Consider the following 26,362-nt stretch of genomic DNA (forward strand, 5'->3'; position numbering starts at 1 on the left):
TTTTCTTTCACTGAATTAATTACAAATGTATTGAGAATATGATAAATAATCGAATAAACTTGAATCAATAACTACAATTATATCTTAAAAACTCAAACGATATATTTTATCTTTAATATATTGTACACAAGTTATAACCTCAAAAACCTAATCAATGAATTCACTATTAGAATCGACAAGGATATATTATGTAGCTTTCAGCAACCAACGTACAATCCGTTAGCTAAGATAAAATTTTATAAAAATTGACATATCGCATAACCGGGGCAACGCAAGTAGTATGTATAATAAAATCAAAAATACACCGAAAATATTGTTAGTTTTTACTTTTTTCCTTGAAATGAAGATATTAGATAATGAACTTGTATTTTAGTGGAAAGTGGACAAATATTATGATAAAATGACCAAGAATATTTAATCCAATAAACAAATGGTGAGTTTATTTAAATTTGTATTATACATTTTTTTTGTTTTCACCCCCCTCCCAACTTAGGTTTTTTGATAGCAATTCTTGAAACTTAAACGTTAATGTATATATTAATAACCTTTTTGAATAAAGAATAACGTATTACAAATTTTGACTTGTCGATAACCAGTTTTGGATAACTCTTTTTAAAGTTATAAGAGTTTAAAAATTAGGATGGGAGGGGAAGTGCGGTTTGGAAATGCGCGCAAATACAAAAAAAAAAAATACACGTTCCTTTCCTCCTGCCCTAAACTTGAAACTTGTATATTAAACTATGTATAGGTTCATTATCTTCTTTGGTGTATCGATCAAATTACATTTTTATTTTCGACTACAATGATAATTTAATAACTATACAATTTTTTTTTAAATTTCAATATTTCGCATAGAAATTATGACTTAACTAAAAGTTGTTTTTAAATTGCTCCACGATCACTACTTTGTAAATTTTATAAAATAATCCAAGAAAATAGTTTTTCTAGCAACGTATGTTTGAAACAATTCGCCATTTAGGTGTTTTTGCCTAATATCATATCAGAGAAAATCAACGCATTAATTGACTGCTCTTGTTGTTGTGTTGTTATGTAATTTGAATAAAGTAAGAATACATTCTTTGAGTTTTAATACTAATGGCACGTTATAAAATTATATAATATTATCACAGTTCTTTAAAATGTAATGCAATTAACTATTAATTATCACGATCAAATAATTCACTATCTATTTTTATTATTTCTTATCGAAATGGTTATTTATTAATTTTTGCATGTCTTACCGAAGAGAGGACGTTTTGTTCCTACAGAAAATTTAAATACGAGTAATAAATCAGGTAAGTGTTAATATAAGTTGTCGTGACTTTAAACCATTGCCCTTGTGGTCCTTGACTTCTTATTAACTGCTGTTGGTCCACCGAAGAGGAGAAGGAGTCCGTTCATCGGTCTCCTGCTTTCTCCGCTTTCGCTGTCCACGATAGTCAGTTTAACTTTGTTGTATATAAAACGGTCCTCGGATGAACATCACTACTATTTGTATAAAATAGAAATTTTTGTCGATTAATCAGTCTTAGAGTGGTCCTAGGGCTCAAAACCCTACCTAATAGGTAACCTTACCAATATCAACAGTGATAAGGTATTAGGACGTAGATGGGGATGGGGATGGAGTTAAATTGATTTAAAATAACTAACCAAGTGAATGTTGCCAATAAATCGATTAAGGCCAAATATTAATAAACTACTAACATACACATGTGCCTATGTATCCGCTTGTAGTGTGGATACTTTGAATTTTATTTTATCTTGTTATCAGTACGGTAATTAATTAAATTTTGCAGATTATGGAAATTTGACCGATCTTGTAGAAGGGAGAATGCGTTCTTCTACAGACGCTTTAAATAATAGAATCGTCCGTTCAGTAGGTTAGTATTAATTTAGAGATTATTAACCTTTTTAGATTAAAAAAAATATGTATACATAAATAATTTTCTTTACAATTAAGGTAGTATAGGCATATTTCACTATAAAGGCAAACTGAATACTTTGTACTAGTAAGCTATATTAGGCTATTTAAAATAAAAATTGTTTTTTTCTTTAGATATACTAACGCATATTCCATTACAAGCGATGTGTCAATTTATAGCATTATTCTTGTGCACAAAAAGTCCAGCACGAGAGTTAATGGCTCTGAAAAATGAAAATTATAAAACTTGTACCATAGAATATTAAAAAGGCAAGACGCGAAAAAAGGTGTACAGAGAAATTGATGGCACATGGTGGGAAGTAAACACCAATGACATAGATGAAACAGTACAACAACTTCAAGACCAATTATTATAACTTAGACCATGAATTAATGGTGTAACTCACCTAAAATTATTTAATACTATTGGTATTATATTCAAATAATGTTTGCATTGTTCACTAATATCCAAGATTTACATTTTTAATGTATTGCATAATAAACGTAGTCTGTAGCTCTTCCAGTCAATTTTTCCAGATAATTTGTTCATGGGACTGCTATACGTCATGTCCTATTGAACTGACTCTTTTATATTTATAATTGTTGTGTATTATAGAAATATCGAATGTATATAACATTATTAAGTTTTTTATACAGTTGTATGCATAGAATAATATATTTGCACTCATTTGTAAATTGTAATAATATCACAACTAATTTAAATAAAACTAAAGGTATGTACACTGGACAAGCTACAAAATTCCATTCCAATGACTCATCGCCACCTTCTTTGACAACAGTCAGTGAACAGGACGATTTCAGAGGACGGATATAAAAATGTCTATAATATATAGGATATTTTCCTATAAAAAGACAATATCCACTCTTTATTACACTTCACTCCAATATTTACTTCTTACTTCACGCTCAGTCTATCAAGTCCTTCTTTCATATGAAAACAGAATTATTTGAAATAAGTATAAACTTTATAGTTACAATTGGCCATCCTTACAAAACAAGATGACACACATAATGTGATATTTGCATATAATAAAATTTTCTAATTATTGACCATAATGGCGAAAAACATCATTTTCATCTTTTTACTTTCTATGCGATAGCTGAGAAGGTATTGGTTGTAAAATGATATGTTTTTTTGTATCTGTAGTCACAATAACTTTTTTTTATGTAGAAATTCCTTAAAATTTAGCATCATATGACCTATTATAAAATCACAAAATAAGTATACTTAATAAAAACAACAAATTTTAACATTTAAAAAAATATTAGAACTTACCCCCATCCCCCATCTCAACTTACCTCTTAAGTAAGAGGTATAATGAAAAACTGATGCTAAATTCATAATCAGTGACCCTAAAAACATATTTTATGATGTCTTTTATCAAATTATCTTTGGAAAACCTTTTGCTGGGAAGGATGAAATCATGAAGATATTGGAACAAAAGAAATACTGGGATTTGCAAGGAGTGAGGTCTATTCAACGTAAACTAAAACTACCAATCCGGTATAAATGTCTAATATGGTTAATACATCTACTGTTTAAAGGTCCTAATCCTTTAGTTGATTTTTTTTAGTAAACAAAATTTTAAAATGTTATTGTTAATTCACTTTAATCTCCCTACCCTCCCGTACTATAAACAAAATTAAAAAAATGATTCAAACATTTAATATTCTTATACATATGATAGAATATCGAAACAAAAAATGCAATTTATATTTTCTGTAAACGAATGTTACATAGAAAAATAAGCAAAATAAAAACTTAAAAGGAATAATAAAAACGGCTGTAAAAACTGCAACATCAATTTCGATCAGTTTCTTAAAGTCGGGCTATTAGAAAATTATTTAAATTTTTAGTACATCATATATTCCAAAATTCCCAATTATTTATAACAAGTATTCAGTCAATTTTTTTTCAAATCCAGAAGTAATTAAAACCATTAAAAAAGACAGTTGTCAATTTTTTTATCGCGGAAACCAAAACCCAAAAATCTATACAATTTGTTCATCGATAAAATGGCATTGACGGTAAGATGGTGAAAATTCTTTAATCTCAAACATTAAAAGATATAATTAGGACTCCACGTCAGTGTAATGTAAATAATATCGAACAAAATTTAGGGAAAAAATCGACCAGCTATGTAAATATACTAACATAGTCACACTGAAAAATATATTACAATTTTACTGTTTCCGTTCGGAGTATAAGTCCCTACACAAGAGAAGTGACAATAAAGTCACGTCAATACAGTTAAACAAGTTACTCGAGCAGATCATTTTCATACAATTTTAATCGACTAAATAATTTAAGTAAGTAACACTATCAATCCTAAAATATAGGAAAATATTTAAATTTATTATATGAGTATTTAAGATATTAAATTATGTTTAGTGTTATAATTACATAATAATATGTCCTTTATATTTTTAATAATAAATCGAATAGGTATTTAAAATAGATTTCTAAAATAAATTAAATGTTTTAAAAAATAGATGGTAACTACAGGATATTATGCCACCTATTTAGTTTAGACTGCGGTACAAGTAATTTCTCAGTCCTACACAAAATCTAAAAGCCACTGTGTAATAAACCTAAAACAGTATTTCATTTTATATTAAATTTCTTGTTATTTTGTTCAGTGTCGATTAACGACGTTCTTTTTTTATTTTAAAACATAGATTTAAATTAAGTTTTATACAGTACGTTATAGTTTCGAAGCAACATTTGCTTTATGAAATCGCATTGCAATGACATTTGGAGAGTATGCATTATTACATTTTTTATTTATTCATTGTTTGGCTTAATATGTACAGTTGGAAAATACACTTTCATACAGTTTATAACGCTTGTACTTGAATTTTTAAAAATTTGTTTTAATATAGGTATGAGATACTGTCTTAATCCTATTTTGATTACAGCATAATCCTTTTTTTTACTTTAAATCTATGAAGGGTCCGAGTAGTAAGCAGTGTGCATGGCTAAGTTGAAAATTAGGTGCACTATGTCTTCTTAAAAGCTAACTCTAATACGAATATTTAATAAAACGTTACAAATTTAGTTAAACAACTTTTTTAATTTAATTAGTGTAATCTAAGTGTGTCATACAATTTGTTTTGAATAGTTAACATACACCTATTCCGATTTATATTTTGTGCATCTTTATTAGAATGAATTCAGACAAATTTAGGCCCAATAAAGTATTTTCAAGTACAATTTCTACCTTTATGTATAAAAAATCAAATTAATGTTCTAGAAGGTAATGTGGATTTAGAAAAAATATATATTAACCAATTATAAAACTGCCTTGTCATATCAAAATTTTCTCATCTCTGCACTGGATGCACTGTGACTAATACAAATTACTTATATATTTATTATTATTTACAGATAAAAATGAAACTTTTCTGTTTTTTAATATCATTTGTCATAGCAAATGTTTCAACATATGATTTAGGTAGGTAATTATTTTATTTTCACACTTACCTACTTAAAAGAAAATTAAAAAAAAAATTCAATATTTCACTTTTTTTTTAGCTGAATATAAAAAGTATACTGCCATTACAAGTCAGTAACATTTGTATTTTATAAAAATTAAATTGTTAAGTTTAAAATTTTACTGTTTTTATACATATTTTTTAAATCATGTATTACAGATGCACACATAGTGCTTGCCAATAATTTGAATGATTGTTATGTAGGTGATAACTTGATAGCAAGTAAGATTTATTTTAATTTAATTTACTGACATTTCGTTATGTTTTCCAAAGTGGCAAGTTATTTGTAAATTAAAAAATATAGTTTCTATAAACCGTTCAGAAACGTGCAAGTGGTGTATAGAACCAGTGTACTGATCACTGTGCAAATACATATATAGAAGCTATGAATGTTAAATAATTGATGTTTATAAAATATATATGGTATATTTACAAGTAGTGGTTTCTGTAGTTTAGTGCACTTGGTTTAGACTTTAGATCAAGGGGGGGGGGGGTGGGGGTTGACGTAGTGTGAGTAGCGTTGAGTCAAAAGGTCATCATTTAGAGCGTGTAAGTGCTTATTCTGATGATTCATATATCTATTATGTTTGAAAAATGTTTTATAGCACAAACCGTCATTTGTTTGTTCTAGATGGATTGGAACATGTAATCAAAAAAATCGTAAACAGTAATAACTATAGTTTAGGTAATTAAAATTATATAATAATAATAATAATTACATATAAGTTGCTCTTTAAATTCACCATATCCAAATATTACCACCATAATTCACCATATTTATAAGTGATCTACTAGCCTACCCAAGTCATACGTTTTTCTCTTAAATCTATTATATGAAATCATTATGAAAAAAAAAAAAAATAATTTTAGCTCTGTCAACTTTGTCTAATAGTTATACTTTATTATAATCAATTTTATTTTCAAAATAGATTTTCGTTTATTTATTGTAATCCAGCCAACCTAGTTGGGTCATTTCATGTCAATTCACACGATAAATTTTGTTTTCATTTTTTCGAATTTATGGAACTATCTGCGTAGAATATATAAGTTTGAGGCATTTAGAAAATCCACTCGCACACACATCACATCACTCACACGTATTTTCTTTACCTTGATCTAGTCTTCCTGGATATTATAATAGAATAGAAAATTAAATGCAATATCGTTAATATGATATGTAATGATAATAATTTCAGATACTATGAACCGTATGATCGCTGTACCTGGTAATAATTTACATAGCATATTATGGGAATATTTCCACACAGTTTTTCGATATTTATTAAATGCGGTGTCCCGACAATATTGAGCGCGGCGACAATTGAGCGCAAGGGGAAAAAAATCGTACACTTATAGTAATGTTATCATTTATACGAGTACATTGTATCTGTACTTATTTTAGTTTTTACTTTCCGTGGCTTATTAAATACGCGACCGTGTCAATTTTTTTTAGCAAGGTGAGCTCTGTAGGCTGTACACTGTACACTGCCAATAGTGAATTCACGTTTTTCGCTATATTTTTTTTAGTATAATATCATATAGTCAGTAAATAATATGGAACGTTATATTAAATGCGAAAAATAATGAGACCTTTTGTGCTACAAGTGATATTTATGTGTTACGAACAAAATATAGCGGTCGTAGTAGTTTAACGGATGGTTTTGATATTGCAAAAAGTTGAGCGAGAAAAAGCTGTGCAAACTTTAGAACAACGGCAAAATACACCGAACTTAGTACTCGAGCAGTTTTAGGAGCGATGCCCTCACAGGTAATAATAACCAGCAATAATAATAATAATAATAAATATTGTTATTTTAAGTTATTTTTTTATATTTTTATACATGTACATTATAAAAATGTAAAACACAAATAAATACATATTGTACATAAGTAACGAGTGCTTTTTATTTGCAAAAAATATGTTTCAAAAATGAAAAATATTTTTTATATATATTTTTTTTACCTTATTGTCGCCGCGCTCAATAGTGTTCGCTCGATTGTCGTAGATTCGTTAAATACACAATGTTCTCGTTTTAATTTCAGAACAAGCATACATTGGGATTATGAATGGTAACCGCAAGATATATAAATATATATAGATACATATTTTTTTAATTTACAAAACTTTACACTTATTCATTGTTTATATACATGTATATTGAAAAGTAATCATTTTTATATTATAAACATATTGGTGTCAATTACAAGAAATATTATGTGCATTAAAATTGTTATTTGTTTAAATTTACAGTATCAATAGCAATCCAAATATCCATGCAAGAAGAAATCAAACGTGAATTAAGTAAATTTAAACTTTAACATTTTTCAACGAACAATTTGTAAAATGTATAATTCTATAATTCTAATGAGAAACAATAAAAACGAAGTTGAAGTTTAATCATAGCGCTTTGTGATTTTTTGCATAAGCTTTTGATAACCACTCGAAGTATAATTTAAACCGTTTTTTCGAACGTTGCTATAAGTAATAATTGTAAAATATTGTCATAATAATTATTACTAAGTCTAATTAATCCCAGTTTTAGAGTAACCGTTGTAGATAAAATATGAAAACCAGGCTTTATTAATTGTATAATGGTTTGATATTTGATATATTTGTTACAGAAATTCCTATTCCTGAAGTTACAGACCAAAGTAACTACGCATTTTTTATCAGTCTTAAATATGCTATTTACGGCCGGTTTTAAGACTGAAATTTGCTAAACATTTTTTTTAATTTCTTAATGTCAAACAATAATTGGATAAAAATAGACTTTTAGTTGGGTAGGGAAAATAAGACGTTCGACAAATTTAGTTTTAAATCAATTTTTTTTTTAACAAAACAATCTTTTAATAGTTATTGCAGATTTCACGAACTTAACTTTGACAGAACTTGCGGAAAGGAGAAGACGCCTTACTGAAAACGCTTTGAAAAATATATTGAGACGGGCATTAGGTAAATGTTAATATAGTGTTGTAATACGTTTTAACCATTTATATATATTTTTTCTTTTATGAATATAAAAGAGAGATTCTAATTTTTATCGACGGTAATCTTCGAAACTACTTACAGGTTTTGCATGCGACTTTTTTAGATAATAACATAGGCCTGATTAGTTTTATCGATTGTTAATTTTCATTGACTAATCTTATTAATTAATTTTGAGGGGCAAGGCAGAGACCTTCACGTGGTGCTTCTGTTAATATTGTGTCTTCACAGCTGACTAATTCTGCCAGCACCGGTGCTAAAATGCCAATAAATAGCCCCCTAAAACGGCCCTTTTTAGGACCAACCTCACAAAACATCGAAAGTTTCTGAATGTGGATTTTATTTTTGAAAAACCATTGAATTTTAAAAATGGCCTTACAAAAATAGTGGTTGAAGATTTCAACAGCCATAGCCCTAGCTGTGGATACTCAGCATCTGATCAAAATGGTGAAAAGGTTCAAGAATGGGCTGAATCAGAGTTACTCGATTTAATTGACGATCCCAAACTTCCAAATTCATTGAATAGTGGGCGACGGAAAAGGGGATACAACCAGGACCTAATATTTGTAAGTAGTAACATAAGCCAGCAATATCTCAAGGATGTATGCACTCCCATACCGAAAACGCAACACAGAGCATTAAAACTACAAATAAACGAAGTTATTAGGTCTGAAACGATACCATTCAAGAGGAGATTTAATTACAAAAAAGCTAATTGGGGAAAATACAGTGAAGCCAATGATAAGGAAATACAGAACCTAGAGCCAACACCAGAAATCTACGAAGTATTTGCGGATAAAGTAAGAAAAATATCTAGACAACATGTACCACGTGGCTGTAGAAAGAAGTACATACCAGGCCTAAGTAAAGAGACTGGACAGTTGATTGAAAAATATCAAGATTTGTTTAAAAACAACCCATTTAGCGAGGATACTATTGCAGTCGGAGAGAATCTTATTAAGCAGCTTGGCGATGAAAAATACAGAAAGTAGCACGATGTCATTGGAAGTACTGATATGACTAAAAACAGTAAGAAAGCCTGGCGTCAAACAAATTGTTACATAAGTTAAACATACAGCTATATTACAAATTATTATACAGAATCGTATTTTTAAGTTGAAAAATATATAAAATTTGTTGGTTTTTACTGCATTTTGAAGGGGAAGGGGTGAATTTTTTTTATTTAAATTCTGATCTATTAAGTTGCTGTACAAAGAAATCGGTTCAGTGGTTCAGTCCTATACATCGTGACCGATATCAAACACTAGTGACTCGACAGACAACATGCAACACAGGTTCTTATAAATGGCATCGAACCATAGAGCCAGTCATTGCAATCATAACACTCTGTTGACCATCGCACCCCACGCTCTTTTTGCCCACTTTCGTTATTAACATACGAATTTAATCGATTAAAACACTTATAATGGCATTCGTATAAAGTAAGAATATTTTCTCTGTGCTTCAATACTAGTGGCAGGTATACAACGTAAATGATCAACTTACCTAGTTATTTTTTTTAATATTTGTTATCAACACAGTTATTTATTATTTTTTGTAGATTTTGATAACCTAGAAAATTTGGCCACTCTTATAGAAGGAAGAAGATTTGTTTATACAGAATCTTTGAAAAATAAAATCATGCGTGTATTAAGTAAGTGTTAGTATAGGGTAGTTATAGTTTTTTTAACTATAATATTGTTACGCGGATAAGTTCTTTAGAAACGAGTACACCAATGTTAAAAATATCAAAAAATACTTGAATTATGCTTAACATTTTATAGACATAAATTCCACGCTATCAGAAAAAGAGTGTATTAACTAAAAAACAAATGTTTCGCGATAATCGCGTTCAAAGGTTTTGTTTATTGCTTACAATTCTTTAGAATACCAATTTGAGTTTTTATTATATCTAGTGACAACTTACACATACTTCCTTATAATTATTTAAACTGCATGGCTGCTCAATAAGAACACCGTTCATACATTAATATTATTTTATTTTAAAGTAACGTACTTGTGTCTTGCACTATAAAGAAGAGTTGTAAATTTGGCTAAATAAAAAAAAAAAATTCTTTTGATTTTTTAGATAGACGTGAACAGCATATCCCATTTTTACCGATGTGTTGTTTTATGGCATTGTTCATGAGTACAAAATTCCCAACATCGTTTATAAGAGTTATTGAGATTGGCTCTTACGACACATGTGTTCTAAAAGAGAAAAAGACATCATACAAATCATACAGAGAAATTGATGGCGTTTGGTGGCAAATAATCATAAATGGCAGTGGTGATAGTGACAGAGAAGTTCTTAGGGAACAAACACTTAGGGAACAGTTACAATAATTTAAACCAAGAAACAATAGTATAACTTATCTAAAATTATATTATACAATAATTGTACTAACTGTATTCAAATAATATTCGCATTGTTCACAAATATTCGAGTTGTAAATTTTTAATAAACAGTTTTACCCATGATTATAATCATATTTGTTGCTTAATGCTTATGTTTGATTTGAAGTATTTTTTTAAAATAAAATTTGAATTTTTCTCTGCATCAACCTATCTGAAGTTCCATGTCATTCAGCACTTCATCCATCTATCTCTGTCTGGGGCGTCGAAGTGGTTTGCAACTCTTCCAGTCAAGTTTACCATTTGTTACGTGCCTGCTTGTGTATTTTAACAGTCTGATTTCTGTGATGATAGTAATAAGTAATTGTACTAACTGCTCCATACATGAGTGTGAACATTTTTAATTTATTTGGTCTACTAGTTTAAATCAATGACACCATTGAAGGTATTTTATTTTCTCGGCATATTGTCTAAATTATCAATTAAAACTCGTGTAGTTCTTAATGGAATCCAAACCAAATAGGTGTGTTGAGATAACCAGATAAAGTACAGAGTATCCATTCAAGTAAGATATTTCAAGTAAGTTAAGTAAAGAGTCTTTGAAATCTAGGTGATGTGGCATTTATCCACAGACTAATTAACGGCAACGTTGACTGTCACGAATTATTACTCATGCTAATAAAACTAAAAGTTCATAATATCATTACAAAATCAACTACTTCTTTATCAGTACCACCTAATAAAAATTACTATTCAGCAAAAAGCTCATTAAGAAAAAATTAAAGTTAATAATTTGTCATTGTAAATTATTAGTTTTTTTTTTTTGTAGTGCCATTGTATGTTTTTATGTTATCCGTATCTATAAATATTATATAAACGTACATTTATACACTTTACCCTTTGAGTGTCAGTAATTAATAAATAAATAAATATTTATAAACAAAGGATTAACATTTTCAATATTTATTTTAAAACTAATTACATTTTCCAAGATTAAAAAACAAATATTGTATGTTTGAAGTTAAATTAAAAAAAAAAACATATTTAATGTAGATGATAAACATAGTACAAAGGAATACTGTTTGTATCAGGTGTAAAAGAGGATATGAAGATCAAAGTCTCCTTTGAGTCAGACCCAACTCTTATATACTAATATGTAGCTTTGGGCCTTTTCTAGAGTAACTTTTCCGGGTGACAATAATTTAGTCTAACTACATCTTTTTTAGCTATATAACAGTTATATTCATACAAGTTAGATCCTACCTTTGTCTATACACAGGATCAGAATAATTCTAAAATTTCAAATCTTTCGTTATTCATCAATTTTTTTGTCTATTATTGTTCTTAAATAAAGTTTGTTTGTATACAATTTCTGTTTGGACATAATTGCGAATCTGAATTTTTAAAGTCACACTCCTAATTGATATAAATATACTATACATAATACCTAATTTTGTACTAAATTTTTCTTATTATTCCTAACACATTTCAAAATACTAAATTTGGAAATTCCTTTACGATTTCATTTACATGTTATAAAAATAATCGCTTTACAACTTTAGTTAACAGTTATTAAACTCTGATGCTTGCTTGATTTTTAAAAAAATCAAATTCGTTTGGTAATTGAAGTGAAAAAGCTGTATGAGTGTGTAGTGAATAGGAAAACAACAAAAACGCTACACAGTAAAAATAAGAAGATATTTTTCTTATCTTTAATATAAGATAATATATATTATGTGAATCTCATTTTATACCTGCGCGGTATAAGTGATGTGAATTTTAAAAAGTCAGCATGTTACTATCTCAAAACGATTAATTCTCAATTCGCTCTGAACTATAAAAGATAGCAAGTTGATTTAAAACTCATTATAAAGAGCTTGTCATGAAGATAAAAAATACAAATTTTGTTATTTAGGGTCTTATTAGAACCACCTTGACATGTAGAACATACAGTGAAGAGTCTTAAAAATCAAGAAAGTACATGCCTACCCCTAAAGTGTATAATATTATCTAACATATTAAAAAAAAATATCGTGAATTTCCCAACTTTTTATGAAATATTCACCAGGAACTTAATAAAAATTACCAAGCGCGATCCATAAACTAATATAAGTAACTAACAAGAAATATTGTTATAGTAAAATATAAATATTAGGAGTAGAACTTTCAAAATTTGGGTTCACAAAACACTTTTAAGTTTTGAAGAAATGAATACTAAATAGAAGCCTAATAATACTTTATAAAAAAATCGATGAAATTGAAAGATTTTGAAATTAATCAAACATTTATTCAGTTCAACTTTTAATAACGTGTTACGCAGGTATTATTAATTTAGATAAATTGTGTCTGAAATTATAAGACGTCCAATATTTTTGTGGTTTAAAAAATGTTTTTTTGTAAATAGCCGAGTTTTTGGTATCCTAATTTATGTACATATAAATAGAAGTGTCATTGTAAATATGATCATTTTACACTAACTTATAATTATTATAGATTAATCAATGCAAAAAAGCTTTAATAAAGCCAAGACAGTATTAAATATTATGATGAATTATCTAAATTAATTGTTAGTACTACCAATGAGTAAAAAGGTTCAAAAGGTTATCTGTATGTGTATAGTGTAACGTCTCACGTATTATCATGTTTACCTTTATCCATTGCATTTTTCAAACGAATTGCGCGTTACTCCAATTTATATAATCATTTGTCATAATCGATATAGTGCGCAATTCCCATTTGTTACATTTAATAGTTTATAGTCAACCGATATTTATCATTTTGCTCGCAGTCTTTGTATTTGTAACTGGCGAAACAATATCGAGTTAAATTATTACTTTTTTTTAAAAAATGCTGCGGCCGGTGCTATGTTTTTTTCTCGTTTGCTATTTAAGCGTATTAGCCACAACATCAACACTGAGAATCGTTCCAAAGGATCCTTTGTCGGACGAGTTTATCAACCACATAAATTCTATACAAAATACATGGAAGGTATGTAATCGACTGTTAAGCATCTAAAATATTCAGTTGGTAAAAGAAAAACTCTCCAAAAAAAAAAACCAGCTCGTTTGCCAAGCAAATGTTTGGCGGTTACCAAAAAAAAAAAAAATGCGATCACTTAAAATAATGTAATTGAGTTGAACTTTTTATTAAAAACCGAGTTATGGCCAACCCTGCTATACTCTATAGTCTATACCGTACAAGAACGGCCAGGAATGACGTATTTTGGTTTCTGCCGACTACCGCTCTTATTTGAGATGGAATATAGATAATTATACCTACTATAAACTATTATACTATATAATTAAACTAATTGATTATAATACATATTGTTATACTGAAAAAACTAAGGGACTTTGATTTTTGTAGGCCGGACGAAATTTCCATCCAGACACACCTATGTCGTACCTTAGAAGGTTAATGGGTGTGCGCCAAGAAAACCATAGTCAAGAAACACTAGAACGATTGATAAGTTACAGTGAACAAAGCGATTTGCCAGAAAATTTCGATTCTAGAGAAAATTGGCCGAACTGTCCAACAATTAAAGAAGTCCGGGATCAAGGGTCGTGCGGATCTTGTTGGGCAAGCGCTTATAAAACATTTATTTATCAATTTATTTTCCTGTCAAGTTGTATTTACATTTTTTTTTTCATACATTACCTTTAGGCTTTTGGAGCAGTGGAAGCTATGTCCGATCGTGTTTGTATACATTCCAACGGAACAAAGAATTTCCGTTTTTCTGCTGAAAACTTAGTGTCTTGCTGTACGTCTTGTGGCTTTGGCTGCAACGGTGGTTTTCCTGGTGCAGCATGGCGCTATTGGAAAACTAAAGGCATTGTCAGCGGAGGCCCTTATAATTCTCATCTGGTAATATAATGTAGGATTAAATATTCTCTTATAATGAATGAGCTATAACTGAATCTTAAATACTATGGTACCACAAAGTACTTATTAGCACGCTTATTATCGCAGATTATTGTTACAGACAATTATTACTAGGTACTTATTGGTTAAGGCTGAAGATTAAGTTTTGTACTCACGATTATTTCAAGAATAAAATTTAAGAGACTCAAAATTGATAATTTATTAACCCCTAGAAAGGTAACCTCGTCGATGGGATAATATTATACTGACGATTTTTAGCATGTTTACCTTGCGCTTTTCTAGCCTATCTATCTTTTGTTGAATATATTTAATGAATGAATATAATGTCCAAATGTTATCAGTTGATCTTCGACCTTTAATTTCACAAGACCAACATCGGCTGGTTAGGTCGAATCGGCTAGTAGAAAATAATACACGTAAATAGGTACATACAATAAACAAGTTGTTTATAGTTTGTCGATAAAATGTATTACATATGTAGTTAAATAATAATGATAATATCAATTATTATAGTAATAAATATTATTGTACATATTTTATTAAATATATATACAAGGTGATTTTTTTATCATGAGCCACTCCATATATCATAGGGTTTAATAAGAAATTAAATTTTTTTTTTCATATTGTTTTTATACAATATGATCTTAATTTTTTTTTTTGTTTTTACCCCCCTCCCAACTTAGTTTATTTGATAGAAACTTTTGATACTTAAATAGTAACGTATATATTTTATTAAATTTATAAATTAAGAACAATGTACTAAAAATGTTGACTGGTTGATAACCAGTTTCGAAACCTTTTTAAATTTTTAAGAAAACAATCACAATAATTTAACATACTTATGTACATTTTATACTATTTTCGTTGATTCGATGAAGGGTAAGTAAAAAATTTTTAAAATACGGCAAGCTCTCTAGGATTACTGTACAATATTTGACAGTTAGCATGTATTTTAATTTTCTTGCATCAAACACAACAACAATCTATTGTAAAATAACAGCGTGTGCACTCTTTGTTACATAGGTTAAAATATCAATCATTTAATAAGTTTAGAATACTGGTCAGAAAAAAAATTTATCAACTTATCTTACTTTTGCCACAGTAAGCTTCAGTGAAATATGATAGGTAACAAAGGTTTTTCAGTACTATGATATTGCTAGGTATTAATTTCTAAAACTGAACTAAAAGCAATCTAGAAATGACTGTCAATGTGTGCCACTGCCAAAATGATTTTGCAAGTTAATTATTATTTATGTAATTTTCCCAAAAACTTTATTTTTGATTTAATTTAATTGCTTAACTATTAAAGATCTTAATCCTTCGGGGAGTAAATTAAGAATGCTACTCAAAGAGCGGTTTAGGAATGTAAAACCGAAGAAAAAAAAAGATTTCAAATTTTGGAGTAATGATGTATATTATATACAACTCATTTTTATCATAGTTCTAATTAAAGCCAACCGAGTAATTCACATAATTGACTCTAGGTTTTTAAATTTTCGTTTATTAGATAAAACCCTTTAGAAAAAAGAAAACAAACCCCAAATGGTTGTAAGAAGGTATACATGTCAACAATCCCGTTGGCAAAACTTTTAACAGCGTGCATAAATATCATCGCTTGTCAAAGGGTTAAAACAATCAATCTGTGTTAATTATTCAATATGACATGAGCTATAGGCGTTGTAAAAATGTTATCTTGTTCAATTAAAATTATTTTATATTTACAGGGTTGTATTCCATATGAAATTGCACCGTGTGAGCATCATGTAAACGGAACAAGAGGGCCTTGTAAAGAAGGAGGGAAGACTCCTAAATGTACTAAGAAATGTGAAGATGGGTATAAATTATCTTACGCTGAGGATTTACATCGAGGTAAACATTATTGTTACCCTCACTATTATCATTGTTTAAAAAATTCATTGAATCGTTTTTCAATTAAAAATGTAATCAAATACAGTTGATTATCGATGCAAATTAAAAATTGGTCAATAAATAAGAGTGGCCACTGGTTAAACACTCGGCTTCGGGAGTCTTCTCTTTATGGGCAGGCAAATGTCTAGAGAGAGACTGCTATCCCTGCATAGCAACCAAATAATTAAAAAAACAAAGCAAGATCCATATGTGGGGAAAATTAGCGATGAAATATCATTTGGTTTTTAAAACGACAAATATGATAACTTTGGTTTTACCAAGTTATAAAATTTCAATCACGGCTTAAATAAACTTTATTGTATATTTAAGCCATGTTTCTAATAATTTAGATAGCTACTCCCCTTAAACAATTGCAAGATTGCATGAACGATGTATAGTTGTTATGACGCCCCATAAAAAGACAAAAGTAAACAAGGGATAACTGTCGTTTTGTATAAATTAAATGTATTTATTATATTTAAATAGTTAGTATTTAACGTTGAATATTTACACACTGTAAGTTGTGCTAATCTAATTGTGTTTGTATCAGGTAAATTGGTATACTCCATTGGAAATGATGTTGATGAAATAAGACAGGAAATTTTTAACAATGGACCAGTAGAAGGTGCGTTTACTGTATATGAAGACTTTGTAGCGTACAAATCAGGTTGGTATTTTAAAATTATTATAAATATATTATTATTATATTCAATACAGACTTTTATTTTTAGTTGTAGTTATGGTGATAAAGGTATGATAATAACTAATGAATTTCAAAAATTCGTATTATCATATCTTACATAATATTATATAATAATAACGTTAAATTGCAATTAAAGTTGATTTTTTCTATCTATTAGGAGTTTATAAGCATGTCGCCGGCAATGCACTTGGAGGACATGCCATTAGAATACTCGGATGGGGTGTAGAAAATGGTACTCCCTACTGGTTGGTAGCCAATTCATGGAATTCAGATTGGGGCGATAACGGTTTCTTCAAAATATTGAGAGGAAACGATGAATGTGGCATTGAATCGCAAATTAATTCTGGAATACCAGCCTAAAAAATGTATTTAAATATATACCATACTATTGATGTGTAAAATAATATTTGATTTAAAATTTTCTGTGAATCATTTTATGTCGTCTCAACTGTAGATATATTTAGTACCATATAAATACCACCAAATAACTAAAGCTTTTAACTGATCAAAATATACTAACTAACTTAAACTGTTTAATTTACGTTAGACGTTGTAATTTAAGATTCACCTAAAATTTAACTGAAAGATCATAAAGTCAAATTTTTAGTTTAACTAAACATTAACATAAACCAAAGTTTACATTATTTTAACTGGTGATTGATAAAATTACCCTAAGATATATCATAAGGATATGTATGGATTATGGAATATATGCAATTTAAGTATCAATGTAAGTATGAACATTTTACAATAACCTATGTCCTATTATTATATTATAGATTTATAAATGCAAAAAAAACTATCATGTCGACAAAACAATTTTAAACATTATGATGAATTGTGTTAATTGTTGGTCACTTTTGTTGTAACACCACCGTAAACCTAATAGTTTTATGTAATTTGTTATAAAGTAAACGAATATAGGATGGCAGAATTATACTCCGACCTCCGCACAACTACTACCAATTACTAATTTGTACGTCTCATTTTTCCTTATTGTTCTAACACATTTTTTTATTTTTGTTCATATGATATTACATTGCGTTTTTTGACGGCATTGTCGGCAACTAGCATTGCAAAATAGTTATTGCTCTAATAGTTATTATTTAAATCAATTTATTGCACGATGATATATATTATACCCTTCAGAGCTACTGGTTCAGGGAGATGATTTCCGGCAGACAAATCAACACTTTCATTCCAAGACGTTTCTCTATTTCTATACATGTCAAAATGGTTTTACGTTCGATTAACTGTTTAAACTGTACAATAAAAATTAGAGAATTAATATTTTAATTCCTAGTGCTTAAAATTATTTCAACATCAACCACATCTGCAACAATGTCAACATAAAAGGGTCCGTAACACTATTTTGACCTTGGGTTAGATTAGCACTCTATAGCATTCAGAAAAAAAGTTCAAAAGGTTATCTGTTTAGTATACAACATGTTCAACTGTTACGAATTTCGCGTTACTCCAATTCATAAAATCAGTTATCATAATCGATATAATGTGTAATGGTCATTTTTTACATTTAATATAGGTGTACTTTAACTCTTAAAATATTTAAACGATTTTTAACGTTTTGCACGCAGTCTGTGCAGTATATTTGCTAAAAAATATTGGGTTAAATTATTATTTATTTTAAAATGCTGCGATCGATACTATGTTTTTTTCTCGTTTACCATTTTCATTTTAGCGTATTAGCCACAACATCAAAACTGAGAATCGTTCCAAAGGATCCTTTGTCGGATGAGTTTATCAACCACGTAAATTCTATACAAAATACATGGAAGGTAGTACTATTTACGCATCTAAAAACATAATCAGTTGGCAAAAAAAACCCTTAACAAAAATTGCTAGCAAATGTTTAGTGACTACCAAAAAAAAAAAAAACGCGTTCACCTAAATTAATGTAAAATTGGGTTGCAATTTGTATTAATAACCGAATTTCAGCCAACTCTGCTATACTCTAAACCATATAAGAGCGGTAGTGCGCAGAAACCAAAACGAAACGTGTCTGCGTGGCCACAAATGACGTGTTTTGGTTCCTACACACTACCGGTCTTATTTGGGATAGAGTAATATATATAATCAATTTAGTTACACTGAAAAAAACTGGTGGACTTTGATTTTTGTAGGCCGGAAGAAATTTCCATCCAGACACACCTATGTCGAACCTTAGAAGATTAATGGGTGTGCATCGAGAAAATAATAATCGAGAAAAACTAGAAAGCTTGTTAAGTTACACTAAAAAAACTGATTTGCCAGAACATTTTGATTCTAGAAAAAATTGGCCAAATTGTCCAACAATTAGAGAAATCCGGGATCAAGGGTCGTGTGGATCTTGTTGGGCAAGCGCTTATAGTTAAAACATTTAATTGATCAATTTATTTTCCCGTCAAGTTGTATTTACATTTATTTTTTTGTACACAATCTTTAGGCTTTTGCAGCAGTTGAAGCTATGTCCGATCGTGTTTGTATACATTCAAACGGAACAAAAAATTTCCATTTTTCTGCCGAAAACTTAATGTCTTGCTGTTGGTCTTGTGGCTTTGGTTGCAACGGTGGTTTCCCTGGTGCAGCATGGCGCTATTGGAAAACTAATGGCATTGTCAGCGGAGGCCCTTATAATTCTCATCTGGTAATATAATGTAGGATTAAATATCATTTTATATTAAATGAACTAACACGGAATATATAACACTATGGTACCACAAAGTACTTATTAGCACGCTTATTATATTAGCAGATCATTATTACAGACAATTATTGTTAGTATTTATTAGTTTAGGCTAAAAATTAATTTTGAACCCACAATGCTTATAAGAATAATATTTGAGAGTCCCAAAATCAACTATTTATCAACCCCTAGAACGCTAACCATTCACAGTAATTCAAGTTACTTATGTACATTTTATACCATCTCAATTGATTCGATGAAGAATAAGTAATAAATGCTTTAAAATAATGTAAATATTGGCCACCCTAAAGGACAATATTTGAAAATAACCATGTTTTTTTATTTTTATTGGCTTTCGCTTTGATTTGATTTCTTAACTATTAATGTTCTTAAACCTTCGCAGAGCCAATTAAAAATACACAGAAGCTACTTCAAGAGTGGGCTAGGAATAAATAATCGAAGAAAAAAAATTTCGAAATAAATATATATACATATATATATATTTTTTTGACAACGCTTTCTTTGGCAAAACTTTTAAAAATTTACATAAATATCAATGCTTCTCAAAAAGTTAAAACAATCAAGCGGTGTTGATTATTAAATACATTTTTTTGTTTTTAAAAGTATACAACATGAGCTATAGGCGTTGTAAAAATGTCATATTGTTCAATTAAATGTATTTTATATTTACAGGGCTGTATTCCATATGAAATTGCACCGTGTGAGCATCATATAAACGGAACAAGAGGACCTTGTAAAGAAGGAGGGAAGACTCCTGAATGTGTTAAGAAATGTGAAGATGGATATAATTTATCTTATGCTGAGGATTTACATCGAGGTAATTTTAAATACAAAGCAAAAGCAGCATGGGGAAATTTTTTTTTATATTAAAGCCATTTTTTTTTATAACGTTGACATCACTCCCCTTAAACACATTCGAGATGTCATGTATGATATAAAGTTTTTATGACGTCTCATAAAATGACAAAAGTAAAGAAAGGATAACTGTCATCGTGTATTTATTATATATGTGATTTTATTATAATTAAATAAGTAGTATTTAATGTCAAATATTTTACACACTGTAAATTGTGATATTCTAATTGTAATTTTGTCAGGGAAATCGGTATACTCTATTGGAAATGATGTTGATGAAATAAGACAGGAAATTTTTAACAATGGACCAGTAGAAGGAGCGTTTACTGTATATGAAGATTTTATAGCGTACAAATCAGGTTAGTATTTTTAAAGTAATTATAATTAATATGTACCTACTTTAAAGTTTCAATGTGGAGCTAAGAAAGTATTGTTTTATTTTTTTGTGTCTGAACCTGTGATAATTTTTTAACGGTTTGACCACTTTACTTGACTTTGTGGTAGTACATTTTATAATAAATAACCTTTAACAGCAAATCGATTTTCTACCTGTTAATTCAATTTTAATTTTGTTTATGGATATTTCATATTTACATGGTAATCAATTTAAAATAAGAAATTTTTTTTAAAAACATTAAAAAAAAAAATAAGTGTTAATTTAAAAAAAAAATTTTAAATGTTTTAAGGTGCCAGACTAAAAGTACATTAGATTAAGTATATTATAGTATTATATATAGCAATATTCAGAAACTTAATAAAATAAGTACAGTTACCATTATTTTGAAACAAGTTAGTAGTCTAGCTTTTGTTTGTTCATTTAAATGTTTTTTTTAAACTTAAACTTAAAGATGGTTTGCCACTTGGGAATTTAATTTATGTTTGGGATGTACGTCAACTAGACTAACATTTATTGAAACTTATTTAATAAATAAATAAACCTTTCGAAATGATTATTGTTTAAAGGAGTATACAGGGTGTTCCAGCATGAAAGATAAAGTAATAGCCGATTGGACATCTGGGGGACCCCCAAATAAACCCCGAAAGAGACTGAAAATGATGTGACCCCTCTTTTAAGGTGAGTTTTCTGCACTGAATAACAGGGCACAATTTTCTTTTTTTTTAAGTCATTATTCTTTTACTTAACTGTCGAAACCTACAATTTTTTACTTATCGAACAAATATAAACGAGGGGCTTATTTAAGGGTTCCCAGATGTCGAATCACCTGCTACTTACCTTTCATGCTGGAACACCCTGTATATTTGTATTTGTAGTAGTAGTAATTGTGATAGAGGTACGATAATAACTAATGAGTTTCAAAATATCTTACTATCATATCTTACATTCAAAATAACGTTAATTTGAAATTGAATTTTTTTTTTTTTTATCTATTAGGAATTTATAAGCATGTCGTCGACAAAGAACTTGGAGGACACGCCATAAGAATACTCGGATGGGGTATAGAAAATGGTACTCCCTACTGGTTGGTGGCCAATTCGTGGAATACAGATTGGGGTGATAATGGTTTCTTCAAAATATTGAGGGGAAACGATGAATGTGGCATTGAATCTCAAATTAATTCTGGAATACCAGCCTAATAAATGTATTTAAGTATTTACCATACTATTGATATGTGTGAAATAATAAATTTTATTTTTTTTTTACTGTAAATCATTTTTTTTGTTATCTCAACTGTAGATATGTTTAGTGTCATAAAGAAATCTGAAGATATTTAATCCCAATCGTTTTTAATTTTACCATAATTTGAAACGATTGTAATAAATTAAAATATTTAATTTATAAAAAAATTACAATATGTTTTTCTAATTTTAATTTATAAAATATAATAATGTTTCCAACATCCAGTAATGGTTTGAATATTAATTATAGTAATATCAATACAAAATATATATGTGTAAAGATATTTGTTTTAGAATGCAACTAACGACATTCTTGATAACTTTTTTGTTACTCTGATCTTTTAGTGGTAATTGTTCTATGAAACAAATATTTTTCAGTTAAGAAAGAAAAATACATTTACTTGAATATCTGCGTGCACGTTACAGTTTATAATGGCACGGTTGTAGTCACACAACTCATTAATGATTCTATTGCGAACTGAAATTAGAGCGTTGTGTTCATAACTTTCTTTTTATATTTATCGCACAAGACAGTTTAGAAACAGAGATAGAAACAGTTTTATCAAAGCAGTATAAATAAAACGATTTGCCCGATTTCCCTACAAATGTATTCAATAAAAGTAATAATTGATTTTTAAGTTTTTCCAAAAATACGCTATAAACGAATTGGCTTTAATTGGATAAACAAATTTATATACTAACTTGGGCACTTTAAGCATTGTCTTTTGAGCAATTTTTTTTAACACTGCTACTTTTGAATAACTTAAGTAAAACGTACCCATTCAAATAGTTTAATAGTATGGTCAATACTTCAATTGTTATCGTTAAACAAGGAAATGTTAAACTATGTTATTCTTCTATTAGATTAGTCTTATTATTTTAGAATCTATTACGCTGTTTTTTATTGCTTATATAAGATAATTAGCGGTAAAAATAAATATAAGAAAATACTGATTATGAAATAAAAATTAATGGATTCAGCTGTTCTTAATTAACTTTCTGATTTGAAACGTTTGAATTTAACATATTTTATATTAAAGGCTTTATAATCACTCTTATTATAACCAGTACTGTATTTCTCAGTAAACTCTATAAGGTACCATATATAAGGTAGATAACACTACTTAGGGCGGCAATTTTTCAGGGACGGAAAATAATTTTTTAATATTACATATTTTTTTATAAGTAACTAGAACTGAAAGAAGTGCAACTAATTATAAAATATTTGTAGTCCAACGGGATTGTGGTAATATGTGAGAAATACCGCTAGTCTTATTGTCCGCCGATGAAACTGGTTTCATCCGTATTGGTTTATTATAACATTTATTATTATTATTATTTGGTCGTTGTAATCATTTATACAATACGACTACCAAGCGTGATGAACGCTCTAAAAATCGGGCAACGCTTAAGCCCGAAACTACCGTAATAACACTTTTATAATTTGTAAGAATATTTACAAAGTTAGTTATATTAATTTAAATTGTTTATTAAAAAGCATTTTTTGAAAATGTTTATTGGACAACCGCAGTATTAGAATATTAATAAAAATCATTATTGATACATAATATGTACAACACAATTATATTATATCCATTATAATAATATACATATTGGTATATAATTTCGGCCTACAACAATTTACGTTAAGCGAATTTCCGGCAGTTTTTCTTTGAGCAAACCTAATTTTCGGTGGTAATTATTGATGACCTTGTTTTTGAGATTTTCAATTTCTAATTGAGCTTCTTCAATGATACAGGCGGGACGCTCCGTTAAAGTCTGAGGTTCACTTGTGTTTGTGATTGGCGCCATTACGCAGTTTTCGTTTGTGAAATGAAACAATGTGTTCACCACGAAACGTTGAAAATAATTTTCCAACATATTGGGAATTCTCGAACCGTACACATTGTAATCACGAAGGTTATATTCGTTGTATTTTAAAATTTTCTTCGCGTCGCGGATTGAAATGACACTACTTATTATTAGATCCGTACTCGAGCCCGACGAGCTTACACGTAATTTTTTCATCGATTCTTTTAGATAACTCAACGCATTGGTTATACAGTGAAACATTTTCCGACTGTTTTCTATTTGGATCAACGCTGAATCGAGCATGTGCCAAAATCGGTCATAGTTCAAAACCGGTTCATTGGCATTTGGAACTCTTTTCGGATAGGTTTTACGGCGATGCCTTCTCATACGGATTGCGTTACTCACACGTTTTCCCTCGCGTGAGCTCAAGTGTAGAATCAATCGGATGTATGATACATAATCTATTAGGGCCTTCGAGTACACACATTCAAGCAATCGAGCCGTCATCGAGTATTTATCGTGGACATTTTCTTCGGTTACGTAGAAACTATCAGGTTTTTCGATTGGTACAAACAGATTAGTGCCGGAAAATGAATTTGCAGAGCATTGGTGTTTGCCTTCGATATGGTCGATTAACTTCCATCCAGGTTGGCTTAGTATGCCGTTGAGTCTAAAAATTAGATCTTCTTTGTCGTCACACGATATCAACAATTGCCAATTACTGATTGTCAACAACATCATAAAGCCATTTGACACATTGTAAGACATTTTGTTGAAATACCACTGTAATTTTCTTTGTTTTTTTAATAAAAAATCAACTTTGTTATGTTATAATCGTACGTTGACTGAATCTACTTAACGTTGCTATTTGTGAATCATAGAAACATGTTTCAAACGTGTATCGCAAACAAATGTATATTTACCTTAAAGGGCCTCTTCCACCTGCGTATACTTATTACTTGGTCGAAAACAAATTGTTCTACTTAAAAAGTACTGATCCTAAGAATAATCCAATTTAGGCTTTAAAAAAATGTTTGTGTTATTTAGAACATTTCCAAGGCATCAATAGTAGCATAATTCAAATTTTTGTTTGGCAAACTTGTAAACATTGAATTTGAATAATAGTGTAAGATTGATTTTTTTTTTTAAGACATTAAAAATAATTTTGGTACTAAATTAAAATAGTACGTTAACTGTAACTACTAAAAGTTACTATACATAAACCATTTTAAAACCATACAAACGCGTTTTTCAAGTTTACCTTAGGTGAATTTCAAAACATAAGTATACACTAACGTGTATTTATAAAGAATGATTGTTTTAAAAAAATGATTGGCAACGCTAAGTCTTTATGTTGTTGAATATACACTGTGAAACATGTCTGCAAATAATTTATAATTATAGATATAGCTAATTTATAGTTACTCATAAACTATCAATAAAAGTAAAATTTGTATTTATGAAAAATGTTTTAATCATTATTTGCAAAAAAAATAAATTATTCAAGATTAAAAATAATTGTTATACATTACCAAAATAGGTTAGAAAATATAAAATTAACTTTTAGCTATCAACTTGTCCTACTCTGCACATCAGGCATCAATGTTAAGTGAGAACGACTAACAAAAATGTATGCTAACCGTGAAACAAATATGATTGGTTTATTTTCAGATTGGTTGGCAACGCCAACTGTTGTGTTTTGTCGTTGAATATACACTGTGATACACGTCTGCTAAAAACTAAACGCATAAACTAATCTGACTCGTTTATTGAAAAGCCTACTTTTTAAATTACGAATAGAAAACCGTAGTATTAGGTTGTTAAAAGAATCTTTAATTGTACATAATATGTATAACAAAATTATAAGATAACAATTATAATATACAAGTTCAGAATACAACAAATTTCGTTTTGTGACTTAACGGCAGTTTTTCTTCTTTCGGGAAACCTAATGCTCTGTAGTAATTATTGATCACCTTGTTTATGAGATTTTCAATTTCTAATTGAGCATCTTCAACGGAATGAATAACGCGCGTCTGATGCACACTTAAAGTCTGAGGTTCGCTTGTGTTTGCGGTT

The 26,362-nt window shown here is 29.0% G+C and overlaps 3 protein-coding genes across 5 annotated transcripts; all 3 read left to right on the forward strand.

Moving 5' to 3' along the window:
* Nucleotides 1-4,121: 4,121 nt before the first annotated feature.
* LOC126836184 (uncharacterized) lies at nucleotides 4,122-10,897 on the forward strand. 2 transcript variants are annotated; one of them, XM_050569372.1, is made up of 12 exons: nucleotides 4,122-4,252; nucleotides 5,331-5,397; nucleotides 5,478-5,507; nucleotides 5,597-5,659; nucleotides 6,069-6,122; nucleotides 6,634-6,663; nucleotides 7,481-7,507; nucleotides 7,689-7,739; nucleotides 8,060-8,089; nucleotides 8,292-8,390; nucleotides 9,985-10,077; nucleotides 10,513-10,897. In XM_050569372.1, exons 2-12 carry the CDS (start codon nucleotides 5,337-5,339, stop codon nucleotides 10,767-10,769), a joined length of 795 nt encoding a protein of 264 aa, XP_050425329.1. In that variant the 5' UTR covers nucleotides 4,122-4,252; nucleotides 5,331-5,336; the 3' UTR covers nucleotides 10,770-10,897. The 2 variants fall into 2 exon arrangements, with proteins under 2 accessions (XP_050425329.1, XP_050425330.1); XM_050569373.1 differs by lacking the exon at nucleotides 8,060-8,089.
* Nucleotides 10,898-13,497: 2,600 nt separating this feature from the next.
* On the forward strand, nucleotides 13,498-17,811 carry LOC126836182 (cathepsin B-like). The gene is made up of 6 exons (XM_050569371.1): nucleotides 13,498-13,766; nucleotides 14,145-14,357; nucleotides 14,442-14,642; nucleotides 16,388-16,532; nucleotides 17,122-17,238; nucleotides 17,432-17,811. Exons 1-6 carry the CDS (start codon nucleotides 13,626-13,628, stop codon nucleotides 17,632-17,634), a joined length of 1,020 nt encoding a protein of 339 aa, XP_050425328.1. The 5' UTR covers nucleotides 13,498-13,625; the 3' UTR covers nucleotides 17,635-17,811.
* Nucleotides 17,812-18,010: 199 nt separating this feature from the next.
* Nucleotides 18,011-22,590, forward strand: LOC126836181 (cathepsin B-like). Of its 2 annotated transcripts, XM_050569370.1 has the most exons (7): nucleotides 18,879-18,893; nucleotides 18,974-19,070; nucleotides 19,416-19,628; nucleotides 19,718-19,918; nucleotides 20,651-20,795; nucleotides 21,076-21,192; nucleotides 22,227-22,590. In XM_050569370.1, exons 3-7 carry the CDS (start codon nucleotides 19,446-19,448, stop codon nucleotides 22,427-22,429), a joined length of 849 nt encoding a protein of 282 aa, XP_050425327.1. In that variant the 5' UTR covers nucleotides 18,879-18,893; nucleotides 18,974-19,070; nucleotides 19,416-19,445; the 3' UTR covers nucleotides 22,430-22,590. The 2 variants fall into 2 exon arrangements, with proteins under 2 accessions (XP_050425326.1, XP_050425327.1); XM_050569369.1 differs by having other exon boundaries at nucleotides 18,011-19,070.
* Nucleotides 22,591-26,362: the final 3,772 nt, after the last annotated feature.

This window comes from Adelges cooleyi, unplaced genomic scaffold, assembly GCF_023614345.1.
Source record: "Adelges cooleyi isolate 19-005CV unplaced genomic scaffold, UGA_ACOO_1.1 ACOO_flye_CR_arks_rails_tigmint_CR_PRNA_23, whole genome shotgun sequence".
In the NCBI taxonomy this organism is placed as follows: Eukaryota; Metazoa; Arthropoda; class Insecta; order Hemiptera; family Adelgidae; genus Adelges; species Adelges cooleyi.

Bases quoted from the DNA above. Each gene is read 5' to 3' on its own strand.
- LOC126836181 (XM_050569369.1), top strand. From the start codon at position 18,924: ATGCTGCGATCGATACTATGTTTTTTTCTCGTTTACCATTTTCATTTT. The intron at 19,629-19,717 runs GCAAGCGCTTAT...CACAATCTTTAG, and splicing joins GGTCGTGTGGATCTTGTTGG to GCTTTTGCAGCAGTTGAAGC. The intron at 19,919-20,650 runs GTAATATAATGT...TTATATTTACAG, and splicing joins GCCCTTATAATTCTCATCTG to GGCTGTATTCCATATGAAAT.
- LOC126836184 (XM_050569372.1), top strand. From the start codon at position 5,337: ATGAAACTTTTCTGTTTTTTAATATCATTTGTCATAGCAAATGTTTCA. The intron at 5,508-5,596 runs GTCAGTAACATT...CATGTATTACAG, and splicing joins AAAGTATACTGCCATTACAA to ATGCACACATAGTGCTTGCC. The intron at 7,508-7,688 runs GTAACCGCAAGA...TTAAATTTACAG, and splicing joins ATACATTGGGATTATGAATG to TATCAATAGCAATCCAAATA.
- LOC126836182 (XM_050569371.1), top strand. From the start codon at position 13,626: ATGCTGCGGCCGGTGCTATGTTTTTTTCTCGTTTGCTATTTAAGCGTA. The intron at 14,358-14,441 runs GCAAGCGCTTAT...CATTACCTTTAG, and splicing joins GGTCGTGCGGATCTTGTTGG to GCTTTTGGAGCAGTGGAAGC. The intron at 17,239-17,431 runs GTTGGTATTTTA...TCTATCTATTAG, and splicing joins CTTTGTAGCGTACAAATCAG to GAGTTTATAAGCATGTCGCC.